This window comes from Geotrypetes seraphini, chromosome 4 (assembly GCF_902459505.1).
Source record: "Geotrypetes seraphini chromosome 4, aGeoSer1.1, whole genome shotgun sequence".
Taxonomy (NCBI): Eukaryota; Metazoa; Chordata; class Amphibia; order Gymnophiona; family Dermophiidae; genus Geotrypetes; species Geotrypetes seraphini.
In genome coordinates, this window is record NC_047087.1 from 101,876,046 (window position 1) to 101,889,872 (window position 13,827).

Genomic DNA, 13,827 nt, shown 5'->3' on the forward strand with positions numbered 1-13,827 from the left:
AATGCCATGATACAGGGACAATAGAATATTAAATGATCTAAAGTCCCTGCTTCCAGATTACAATGCCAGCATCTATTAGACTTAGAGCTATCCAACTTCTGTAATCTAACTGGGGGTCCAAAATGCTCTATGTAAAAGAAAAAAACAAGTTTGTCTCATAGATGCGGACACTGTAGATCTCATCCTCCAAGACCAAATTTGTGGCCATTGAGACACAGTAATTTGATGCTTTATCTCAATGCTCCAAATGTCCCTAAGTCCATTTTTTTGGTTTTTTATTTATAAATCCGTTTATCAATTTATACCACTGTGCGGCCTGGTGACCCGAGAAGTCCACCTGAAAGCATAAAAACTCCAGACTATACTGATTACTGATTTTATTCAAACTGGGTAGTTCCAATGCATATGGCACGATATACTTCAGACTTTCCAATTATTCTAAATTTAATTTCAACTGAAATAGATAAATGCAAGTTCTTATGCCCAAGTACTTTAAAATAGTATAATTAATGTCAATTATCATTTCACTGTCTCTTAAACATCTTCAACAGATACTGAGCTGCTGGGAGGGTGTAGATGGGCTGAAGTAGGTTTTACCGGAGATTTCGGCAGTTGGAACCCAAGCACAGTACCGGGTAGTGCTTTGGATTCTTGCCCAGAAATAGCTAAGAAAAAAAATTAAAAAATTTAAATTGAATCAGGTTGGGCAGACTGGATGGACCATTCGGGTCTTTATCTACTGTCATCTACTATGTTACTATGTTAATTGCAGAAATTTTGTCTGAAAGAAAAACTGTTTCAAAGTATTATTTTTATATACCTTCCTTTCTTTCTCAGAGATACAGAGAGATGAAAGAAGAGAGATCATGTGATTTGCAACTTCATGTTCCAGTCCATCTGACCGAGGTTCAGAAGCCACCAAACCAGGTGGTGTAAGGCTTTCTTCAGTTGCAACAACCTGCAAAACAAACAGTGGAAAGATTTCTTTTTAATTCAAGAGACAGCTCCTATGGTCAGAATAAGAAGCATCAGAACTGAAAAAGCAAATGGTATACCACAAGCAAATTTTCCCACAATACTGTTTTATTTGTTCACGTTGTTCAGTTTGGGATACACAAAGCAGGCAAGATAAATGTGTTGGACTTATTCTATTAGGATGCATCATTACCTTAAATAATCTAGATTTTATAACTTTCTGGATTGAATTCTGTCTCCTTTATATATTGCATTTGTTGAAATACAGTGGTACCTTGGATTACGAGCATAATCCGTTCCAGGAGCATGCTCGTAATCCAAAATGCTCGTTTATCAAAGCGAGTTTCCCCATAGGAAATAATGGAAACTCGCTTTGATGCGTCCCCCCCCCCCCAGAACCGGCATTGCTCCCCTCGAAGGCCCCCCCTGCGATCTGGCACCCCCCCTGCGATCCGGCACACCCCCCGACGCGATCAGGCATCCCCCTGCCTCGATCCGGCACACCCCCCCGACGTGATTGGGCATACTCCTGCCACGATCAGACACCCCCCCGGCACGATTGGGCACCCCCCCGCCACGATCCGACACCCCCCCTGACACGTTTGGGCACCCCCCTGACACTTTTTACCCTCATCTGGGCTCCCCGAAGATCGGCCTCCTCGTCTGAATGTGAACTCGCAGGACTTGAGCATGCGCAGATGCTCAAGGCCCAGCAGACGAGGAGGCCGATCTTCGGGGTGCCCAGATGAGGGTAAGAAGCGGCGGGGGGTGCCCAATCGTGGCAGGGGGGTGTCGGATCATGGTAGGGGTGCCCAATCACGTCAGGGGGGTGCCGGATCATGGTGGGGGGGTGCCGAATCGCGTTGGGGGGTACCGGATCGCGGAGGGAGGGTGCCGGATCGCGGGGGGAAGGGTGCCGGATTGTGGGGGGGGGGGGGGGCGCTCGTAAATCGAGCCATGCTCGGTTTCTGAGGCACCGATTTTGCAAATGTTTTGCTCGTCTTGCAAAACACTCGCAAACCGATGCACTCGTAAACCGAGGTACCACTGTATCTGTATTTTAATTACAGGGCAAGATATTATAGTGTTCTCTTGCTGAATTTCAACAGCAATTTGATGACGCTAAGAGAACTGCTTGTTGCAATATCATACTGTCTGGAGAACTTATCACAGAATGTTCTGCTGTTTACAATACACAAAAATAAACTTGTGTCTCTATGAAGGCAATTTTCAAACTGCCTGATTTAATTCAAAGTATACATTCACATTTTATTTGTGGTTTTTGCACCAATTCTGAAAATGAAAACACGCAAGAATTTTATTAGATAGCTTGAAGTTGCTTTTTAAAGCCAGGTTCGTTGTGCTTTCTAAAGATTTTTAAGCTCTTCACTTGCTCTATTAACAGATGGGACCTTTTACTAAGGTGCACCCAAAAAATGGGCTTAGTGCCCCCTTACATGGATATAGAACATAACCCTCCTTCCTGCCATAATACATTCATGTATTACACACCTTAGCTTATTTTCAGTCTGCTATACTGGATTGTGATATCATCAGATTGCAATGAGCCCTGTGCTGAAAGGCTTTTCCTTGCAACTATGTAGGTCTCTTGGCCTTGACCCTGACATAGTCTATCCAGTGATATTCTGGCTCTATCTGGAGGCATGCAGTAGCCTTAGGCAAGGACATTTTGCTTATTCATCCATAGACTGCTTGAAATGAATATCCAGATAACATCAAACATCAAAAATGTACTTGTGGACACTTCTGATAAGGATATGTATAAAAAATGCACCTGCAAAAGGCACAGGATACTCATTTAGAAAAGTGTTTCTTAACATGTGATACGCGTACTCTTAGGGGTACATGGGTTGCTTGGCCACTGCAGAGGATATTTCCTGCCCATTAGTAGAAGCTGCTGTCACCGGGGATCCCTGCCTGCCCCCCCCCCCCAACTGAAGCCACTGCCGGGGTCCCTCCCTGCCTGCTCGCACTCCCCACCCCCGAAGCTGACCCAGTTACTTGATGGAGTTGAACTTGCTCCCTCCATCCCCAGCAAACTCCATGCAGGGATGCGATTCACATGCTGCATGTAAGCAACTGACATCAGATGGAAGGCTTGCAGGACAGCCATGTGCAATGTGTGAATCACTGCTCGCGCCGTCCCTGCAAGGAGTTTGCTGGGAAAGGAGGGAGCAAGTGTGGCTCCAACAAGTAACTGGATTGGCTTCGGAGGGGGGGACTCTGGCAGTGGCTTCAGCGGGATCAGAAGGGTAGGCAGGGATCCCCGGCATACAACTTAATTTTTGAACAAAGGTTGGAAGGCAGGGAAGGGGAGGAGAGCATGTACCCGACACAGAAGGAAGGAAGGAAGGGGGGCACTAACTTGGGAAATAGGAAGGAGGGAATAGAAAGGGAGAATTGTTGGGCATGAGTGTGTGAGTGAGAGATAGTGCACATGAGGAAAGGAAAATTGGGCAGAGAGAGAGAGAGGAGTGAGGCAGAGATGCATGGGGAATAGAAGGATGAGAGGGAGAAATGGTGGATATGGTGGTAGAGAGGAACCAGAGGGACAGATGGAAGGGGATGCAGGTTTAAAAGGACGAGGAGCTTGAGGCTTCTTCTTTGGTTTGACTAAAGTGTCCCACCGGGTCTCATGAGCCGAGAGCTTCTGGGTGGTAGTGTCTATTGATAGTCCAAAAAGTTAATCTTCTAGACACGGAGCATTGGCTAATCGATCCTGGTGGTTTACATCCAGTTTGGAGACACGCAGCTACATCAGTTACCTCATAGCCACCGATATGGCTGTGGCCTGCGAGGTGAGCTCAAAACATGTCATAAGTAGTCAGAACCATATATTTTCTAAGTTGGAAAACTGTAGAAATGAGATTTTAAATAAAAACAAGATAAAAGAAAAATCAAGTGACTAAAAGTCACAGAGCGTGAGAGTGGGAAGGCAAGGGAAAAAGTTTCACGTCGTCTTAGCTCTGGGGAAACTAAGAAACTGAGGGACCGCAGCGCCTACGTTGGGCGGGAAGGCACTTGCGCATGTGTGGTGTGGGCTATTGCAAACTTTCTTTTTTTTTTTTTAATTCTTTATTCATTTTTGCATATTACAAGTGTATTAGATAAAATCATATGAACCTATAAATACACACTTGATTAACTCTCATATAACACATTAAATATAGCATTTCATTACATATTTATATTCTATAATATCTTGAATATTATGTATTACACCTGATATCTAAACAATTATTATTAAACAGAAACCCTCCCATCCCATCCCCTCCCGTAACAGAATTTCATACAAATACAGTGAGACTATTGACATATTCATATGCATTATGAGATAAATAATAATAATACCCACCCTTTTCCCTTCTATCAAATATCTTACCTTGGGAAAATGTTATCATTCATTACAAAAGTCTGTTAATGGTCTCCATATTTTTTTAAATTTACCAAAATATCCTTTTTGTGTTGCTATTGTACGTTCCATTTTATATGTATGGCATACAGAATTCCACCAAAAGTTATAATTTAATCTGTCATAATTTTTCCAATTGTATGTTATTTGTTGAATTGCTACTCCAGTCAAAATAAATAAAAGTTTGTTATTTGACAAAATTTGACTCCTTGCTCTCATTGCCGTGCCAAATAAAATATTATCATATGTCAAGGCTACTGGATTTTCTAACATCCTATTTATTTGAGGCCAAATTGATTTCCAAAATAATAATAATAATAATAATCGTATCAAGCAGCCTTATGGGGCAAAGACTTAGATAAACTAATTACACACACAAACAACTATGGAGAATTTAGGAAACATCTAAAAACATACCTGTTCTCGAAATACCTAGGTAACGAATCAGGACAATAGCCCCCTTCGTAATCCCCCCAAATCTGATCTTGTAAACTGTCAACCTCTAATCACTAACTATGAATGCTCCAATCAATTTATGGAATTTTTCTAATTCATTGCAAACCGCATGGAACTTCACGGTCCTGCAGTATATACCTTGTTACTATTACTAATGCTGTTACTATCAGATGTACACTGCTATACTCTGTAAGTCGCTGCCTGCACAGTTTCTCTTTATTGTAAACCGCCTAGAAGTCGCAAGATTGTTGGCGGTATATAGATTCTAGAACTTGGACACGCAGGCAAATGGTCGGTTAATAGCTGTGCTCCATGTCAGACAAGCTAATATTTCAAATTTAAAGCTTCAAAATCGATTTATTCATTGAAAAAACAGTGGATAAGAAGAAAATGGCATCGGGCAAACAAAATAAAAACGATACAGGAGCCGGAGGATCAGGAACAAGCAGTAATAAAAGATCAAAGCCTGAACCAGGGACACCTTCAAAGGTTCCGCTGCCTTCAGAAGGAGAAACAGACATGATGATGGAAATAAGACAGATCAAAGATATCGTTTTAGATATCAAAAAACAACTTCAAAAGGCAATTGACGACGTAGCCATGCTTACAAAAAGAGTGGACCTAATAGATAACAAAATAACTCACTTAGAAGAAAAATCGGAAGAGGTACATACTGAAGTCATGCAAAATAAAAAAGCTTGGAAAGAAATGGAAATAATGAAGAGAGACTTGGAAGATTGTTTGAATAGGGAAAAAAGAAATAATTTAAGAATTATAGGGATGCCTGAAGGAGTGGAAAAAAATGATCCCATCACTTTCCTGGAACAATTTCTTCCAAAAATCCTGCCTCTTAAATCCAAAGTGCCTCTCGAAATTGAAAGAGCACACATAATACCAGGACAAAAAACAACATTACAAAAAGGTCCAAGAACTTTAATATTTAAACTATTAAGATACCAACATGTTGCTGAAATATGTCAACTGGCTAAAGAAAATAAAAATTTACGATGTCAAGATGCACGTATACACATTGTACCGGATTTTGCCAGAGAAACTGACTTAAAAAGAAAACAACTACTGGATTTAAGACCTCAATTAAGAGCACTAGGATCAAGATATGGACTTCTATATCCAGCGATTATGAAAGTAACTTTGGGAAATAAAACACAAAACTTCACAGATTACAAGAAATTAGCAGAATATATAGAACAATGTGAACAACCAATGACTTCTTAAATAAAACGCTGAGTAAGTTTATCAAGATTGATATTTTTTTTTTTTTTTTCAAATGAATGTGTTTATATTTCATATTATTTTAAATTGTTACTAAAAATAGACTTTGAAAAAAAAAACAGTTTGAATTAACTGATTTGAATATATAGAATCTTCCAACTTACTTTTAAAAAAAGAGAAAGATCGATGACACGAGCACGGAACCTGGCTCGGTGAGAGCATGAATGAGTGGCTGACATGGGGGAGGGGCGGAATGTTGACTTCATGCTATGTGTTGCTGCACAACTCAGGGAGTTGGAGGATTGAGTCGGATTTCAAATAGACTGAGAGGATTGCGAGGTGAATGTCTCCCTGCCATATAGTCCCTCAGAGACACAGAAATACCCGAGGTATGATGGTTGCTATGACACTGCCGAACAAAAACACGAAGAAGCATGCATCTACAGGAAATCTCTATTCAACCAATGAACTACACCGGAAATGAAAAAAAAAAAAAAAAAAGGTTGTTTTCACGTCATCACGTCTACGGAGGAAGAAGAGGAAACTTGAAGGAAAAAAAAAAGGCATTCATACCAACGGAACTATACGGAATGAAAATATATTTAATATAAAATATAGAATGAAATAAACAGTATTTACAAAGAAAATAATAATAACTTCATAGTAAGAATATGTTTTATGATTCAGATACAAGCTGAATCCATTCTCTATAAGATACAGTTCTTTACCGGATACAGAGAAAAAGGTTTATGGATAAGAATCATTAAAGTTTTCAATTGACCTATTAAAATAGGAATAAGAATGAGTAAGAGAATGGGTTATGATAGATTTTAATTTATTTTTTTTTCACAATTTTTACCTTTTAATTTTAGATGAATGTATCTCATAGAATAGAAATTATAATGAATGAGATGAATGATTGAAGTTATAAAAGATAAAATGTTTGCTTAAAGTATTCTAATAATCTTATCCTTTTTATAAATTCAAAATATCTTATATATATTTAATTTAGCTGAACACAACAAAATTTAGATAAATAAATAAAAGTATTCATATAAATAAGAAAACAAAGATATATAAATTGTTGAATTTTAATAGTAGTATATGGAGCTTGTGATATTAAAATATTTTATAGCTTGTAAGGAGTGATGTTAAACCTGATCTAATTTTGCATTTCCAAGTATTCGTATATGTATGGGGTGGGGAGGGAGGAAATAGGGGGGTATTAAATTTCAAGGGTCTGTGTACAATAGGTAATTCTTTATTTTATCTTATATGTGGGAAAAAAAAGATTAAAAAAAATATTGAAGATTGGGATGTTACATTACAAATTATATTAATGTATAATGGATCTTAAGATAATATCTTTAAACGTTAATGGTCTCAATCATCCGATTAAAAGAAAAAAAGCATTATCATTTTTAAAAAGACAGAACGCTGATATATGCTGCATACAAGAGACCCATCTTTCAAATAACGAATCTATAAAGCTAAAAGATGATTGGGTCAAACAATGTTACTTTTCTTCAGCAATAAAAAAAAAGCTGGTGTTGCTATATTAATAAATAAAAAATGTTCTGCTTCATTTAAATTTAAGGCAGCTGATCCTCTTGGAAGATGGATATATGTGGAAATGGACATGGGAAATACCACCATGACGCTCTTCAATATATATGCCCCTAATTCGAACCAGAATGAATTTTTTAAAACTCTGCAACAATTAATTCTTCCACTTGCTACTTCAAATCTAGTAGTAGCAGGGGATTTCAATGCTGTTATGGATCCACTGATGGATAAAAGTCCGAGAAGATTTATAAAATCACTAGGCCTTGATAATTTGGTACAATCTTGTGATTTAAAAGATATTTGGCGTATTCTTCATTTTGATGGTCGGGAATTTTCGTTTTGCTCACAGGTTCATAATTCTTTTTCTAGAATAGATTACATTTTTGTTTCTAATCAATTAGTACATCAAGTCACACAGGCTGTCATTGATCCAATTATACTATCTGATCATGCCGGAGTGTGGATTGAAATTAAAATAATAGATCAGAATGGAAATAGACCTATATGGAGATTAAATAATACATTGCTCACAGATGCTGATTTTTGTGAAAATCTTTTAGAAAAAATAAAAGATTATTTTCAAATTAATGATACAGAAGAAATTTCAATAGAGACTTTGTGGGATGCTTTTAAAACATATATTAGAGGACAAATTATTTCTTATTCAGCATTGCAAATAAAAAAAGAAAAAAAACAATTTACAGAATTGGAAAAAGTGGTGAAGTCTCTAGAATCAAAATTAATTGAAAAATGGAATTATTTGACACAACAAGAACTTTTAAAAGCTAAAGGTAAATATAATGAAATTTCTTCAAAAATTATTAGAAAAGATTTATTTGTACAGCAAGCTTTGTATTATGGAAATTCGAATAAGGCAGGAAGAATGCTAGCAAATTATCTTAAAGCGAAAAAAAGAAAAACAAAAATAATTGCTATTCAAAATGAGAATGGTGAAATTTTATCTCAAATTGATCCCATTATAAAACAATTTTTAAAATATTATAAAGATTTGTATTCTTCTGAGCCTTATTCGAAAAAGGAAAAGGATGGTTTAGATTTTTTAAAGTTAATAAAAGGACCAAAAATTCCTGAACATATAAAACGAAATTTAGAAGAACCAATATCCTTAAAAGAATTAGATACAGCTTTGAAATCCCTTAGGGTTGGATCCGCTCCAGGTGGAGATGGTTATACAGTGGAGTTTTATAAATCATTTCAAAACATTATAATGCCCTATTTATTAAAACTATATCAGACACAACTAAATAAAGGTTGTATTACAGGTACTATGGCTGAATCAATAACTATAGTTTTACCTAAGCCAAATAAAGATCCCACTTTGGTTTCAAATTATAGACCAATTTCTTTAATAAATGTGGATGGAAAAATTTTAACTAAGGCATTAGCATTAAGATTGGCTAAAGCTCTCCCTTTCATTATAGATATGCATCAGACAGGTTTCGTTGCTCAAAGACACTCATCTCATAATACTAGACTGGCACATCACATGTTATATTTGACAAAATCCATTAATGACCCAGCATTCTCTATTTCATTAGATGCTGAAAAAGCTTTTGATAGAGTGGAATGGATCTTCATGTTTCAGGCAATGGAATGGTTTGGAATAGGATCCGGATTTATACAAACAATAAAAGCATTGTATAGCTCCCCTGCTGCTAGATTATATATCAATAACAATTTTTCAGAAAGATTTATTCTACAAAGGGGGGTTAGACAAGGATGCCCACTATCTCCTTTGCTTTTTGATATCGTTTTAGAACCCTTATTATTAGCTATAGAACAGGTAAGGGAGATACAGGATATTCCGCATTCAGATAGAGAATATAAATTATCAGCATATGCGGATGATATTTTACTTTATTTGAGAAATCCGGAAACAACTATTCCAAATTTGCTTGAATTAATTGAAAAATTTGGAAAATTTTCAGGTTATAAAATAAACTGGAATAAATCAGAAGTGCTTCCACTCAATGTACATTGTACAAAAAGTTTATTTAACTCATTTTCTTTTATTTGGAAAGAAGAAGGATTAAAATACTTAGGAATTTGGATTACAAAAACTGTGGATGAGACTATGAAAATTAATGAAAAAAATTTATTACAAAAAGTGTCAGAAATGTGTGAACAATGGAATCCTTTATGCATATCTTGGTGGGGGAGAGTGCAAACTGTAAAAATGATGATATTACCAGTAGTTTGTTACCAAATGGGTATGATACCAATTTTTTTTCAGGGGTCTTTTTACAAAAAATTGGATAAGATGTTAACAAAATTTATTTGGCTTGGAAAAAACCCCAGAATTGCTCTAGTATCTTTACAAAGACCAATTGCGGAGGGAGGGGTAAATTTTCCAAATTTTTATAGGTACCATCAAGCCTATATTATGCGTCAGGGTATGTATTGGATCCTCCCAGAGCCCATTGAACATATACCAGATTGGTTCTGGTTAGAATGGAGATTAATGTTTCCTTTACGTCTGAGTCATGTAATCAGTATTCAAATGCCAAGGTTATATAAGGATCACAAAATATTTGTTGATACTTGGAAAACTATAAGATATATAAGTAATCTAACTCCTATTCCAATAACTAAATCAATGACTCAAACAATATGGCTCAATCCAAAGATCAAAGTTGGCGGTTTTAAAATTATCTGGAAACATTGGATGATTGCTGGAATTCGTATTTTAGAGGATGTAATGAATAAAGGTAAACTGCTTGAGTTTTCACAATTGCAAAATAAATTCGGTTTGAATAAATCACAATATTTCAGATGGATGCAATTGAAGCAGGCCATTCAGGTAGGGTTCCCTGAATGGAAAAATCTTAATAAGTATCATAGTATGGAATTCTTATGTTTTCAGATAGACTCCATGGGTCACCAGGCCGCAATGTGGTATAAATTAATATCTGAATTCGTAAATAAAAAGAAAAAAAATGGTCTTAGAGATATTTGGAGCATTGAGATTAAGCATCAGATTAATGCATCTCAATGGCCACGACTTTGGTCTTGGAGGTTAAAATGCACATTGTCAGCTTCTATGAGACAAACTTGGTTTTTTATTTTACATAGAGCTTTATGGACCCCCACACGTTTACATAGAATAGATAGCTCTAAGTCTAATAGATGCTGGCATTGTCATCTTGAACCAGGGACATTAGATCATCTTTTATTCTATTGTCCATTCATATTAATATTTTGGAAATCAATTTGGCCTCAAATTAATAGGATGTTAGAAAATCCGGTAGCCTTGACATATGATACGATTATGTTTGGTACTGCAATGAGAGCTCGAAGTCAAATTTCATCAAATAACAATAAACTATTATTTATATTGACCGGAGTAGCAGGACAGCAAATTACACATAATTGGAAAAATTATTACAGATTGAACTATAATTTTTGGTGGAACTCAGTTTGCCATATATATAAGATGGAGCGTACATTTGCAACACAAAAAGGATATATGGATAAGTTCAAGAAGATTTGGGGACCATTAACAGATTTTTGCAATGAATGATTTTAATTTTTTTTTTTCCCATAATAAGATAATGGTTAAAGAAGGGAGGGAGGGAAGGGGTAAGGAATTTATTCTCTTTATTATACATTATAAAAAATATATCATAATGAATAAATGATAGTCCTATGAGAAATTAATGTGATAAAGGGAGAGAAAAGGGTTCATAATTAAATAATAATTGATAAAATCATTACAATATATATGTTATATAAATTCATAAGAAAAATAATATAAAATATGGTTTATATAAAATACATTATAGAGATATCAAGTGTATTGTTAAGATAAATGTATGGAAAATTTATAACACTTGTTGATATGTGAAAAAATCAATTAAAAAAACTTAGAAAAAAAAAAAAGATTGTTGGCGGTATATAAGAATAAAGTTATTATTAGCGGTATATAAGAAATAAATTACATTACATTACATTACATTATTATTAAAAGATGATCTAATGTCCAAGCTTCAAGATGACAGTGCCAACATCTATTAGACTTAGAACTATCTAGTTTTTGTAAACGAACAGGGGTCCAAAAAGCTCTATGCAAAAGAAAAAACCATGTTTAATAAAATATGTTATAATATGTTATAGAACACGTATATATTCTATTTTGGTTAAAAATGTAATGAAGGGTGGGTGGTTGGGTGGGGGTTATTACATTACTAGATTTTTATGTGTTAGATATTATAGTGCTATTTTGGAATTACTTGTATAATGTATTTTTGTGCACTTGTTGTTCAATTTGAAAACGAATAAAGATTCTTAAAAAAAAAAAAGATGACAGTGCCAACATCTATTAGACCTAGAGCTATCTGGTTTTTGTAAATTAACAGGGGTCCAAAAAGCTCTATGCAAAAGAAAAAACCATGTTTGTCTCATAGATGCTGATACTGTACATCTTAACCTCCAAGACCAAAGTCGTGGCCATTGCAAACTTCTAAAGACTTAAAGTGGCGATGCGGTTTTTTAAGTGGTCTGTGACGGGGCTCCGTCAGTGACGTCACCCATATATTAGAATATGCTGCCTGCTTTCCACAGGAGATTCACAAACTCTACTACTATTTTTTATTTATAAAGTGCTACCAGATGCACACAGTGCTGTAAAACAAACGTGCAAGTCACATTCCCTGCTCGAATAGTTTACAATCTAATTAAGACAGACATAAGATAAAGGTAACTTATATATGACTTATATACAGTATGCTATTAAGGTGGGGGCACAAATAAGGGACAAGAGGTAGGGGAGTAAAGAGGAAATGACAACAGATATGGGTGCTTTACAAGGTGTCAGGGTAGGACATAAATGCATCGACAAGAGACTCACCTGACAAACAGAGCTTCCAGGGCAGAGTATAGGGAGAGACAAGGGAAGAGAGATACTGAGGAGCTGCAGAATGAATATACTTGTGGGTCAGTAAAAGGAGTTTGAACTTAATGCAGAGATGGACAGGGAGCCAGTGAAGTGATATGAGGAGGGGGCAACATGATCATAATGATACTGGCATACAGCAGAATTCTGAATAGTGTGCTCAGAAAGGAGAGGTCGAATTTTAGCAATGTTGTAGAGAAATAAATGACAAGTTCTGGTGGTCTGTTGGATATGTGAAGAGAAGAAAAAAGAGTTTTGAGCTGATCAGACAGGGTGGATGAAAGTGTTATCTACCAAGAAAGAGAACGGGAGATGAGGAGAGGCAGATTTAGGAAGTAAGATAAGGAGTTCAGTCTTGGGGCAGACTGGGAGCAAAGCCACATGTTAAAAATTGTCCCAGTGAAGGCTGTGAGAGAGCTCTGGTATGTCTTGAAAAAGATCAGAGCCAATGCAAGGATGGCAAGAAGTAGCACTTCCTAAAAAATATGCTGGAATAAAAGAGAAACCAACAAGAAGTGTAGTAAAGCCAAGGTGAACGGGGAATGGAAAAGTGGGATATCCCCATATGGAAGGAAAATAAAGAAACGTATATGCAAAGTTATTGTAGAAACCGGTCTCATCTTCAATTGAAAGGTGAGCAGTGAGCTCAGAAACTTGAGAATCAAGTAAGTGAATATATGAGAGCAGAGACACTTTGCTTCATCCTTGTACTCAAGGTTCTACTCTGCAATCCATATCAGCGAGACAGGTGATGCGACTCATGCGTCACATGGCCTCCACAGCTCTTGATACACCCTTCGCCAGATATCATGTCAGAACAGCTCAATTTACTGTAGCTTCTCAATGGTCTCAAGTTCTGGATCCCTTATGAAAGGAAGGAAAGGGGAACCAAGAGTTAACATAATGTGGTTACAAATAGTGGAGACCTACAGGAAGAAAAAAATATGTGTACTAATGGAAGTAGACAGTAGGATGATCAAAGGACAGTTTTTATTCTGTTCCCAATGTTGGGTTATTTTTGTTTGTTTTTGAAATGAGAATAGAAAAAACAAACTAGCTGAAGGTGATGGAACACCATAGAGTTGAAGGCAGCCAAATAAAATGGACAGAGGCAATGTGCCTTTGTGAGAGTTGCTTCATAGGTCTTTATTAAGAAGCAAGAGAGGTAGGCAGAGCTACAAAAAGAAGGTGGCTACAAAGCAATAGAGAGAAATAGAGTAACCGTGCAACCAGAAGGAAAGTATTATTGCAC

At 36.4% G+C, this 13,827-nt stretch overlaps 1 protein-coding gene across 2 annotated transcripts in view; it reads right to left on the minus strand.

Annotated features, from left to right (window-relative positions):
- The window catches only part of SPAG17 (sperm associated antigen 17), a 742,651-nt gene that overhangs the window by 555,820 nt on the left and 173,004 nt on the right, over nucleotides 1-13,827 (minus strand). For both annotated transcript variants that reach the window (XM_033941513.1, XM_033941512.1), the window contains exon 11: nucleotides 821-958. In XM_033941513.1, coding sequence (XP_033797404.1) covers nucleotides 821-958 — 138 coding nt within the window. The remainder of the gene's footprint in view (nucleotides 1-820; nucleotides 959-13,827) is intronic.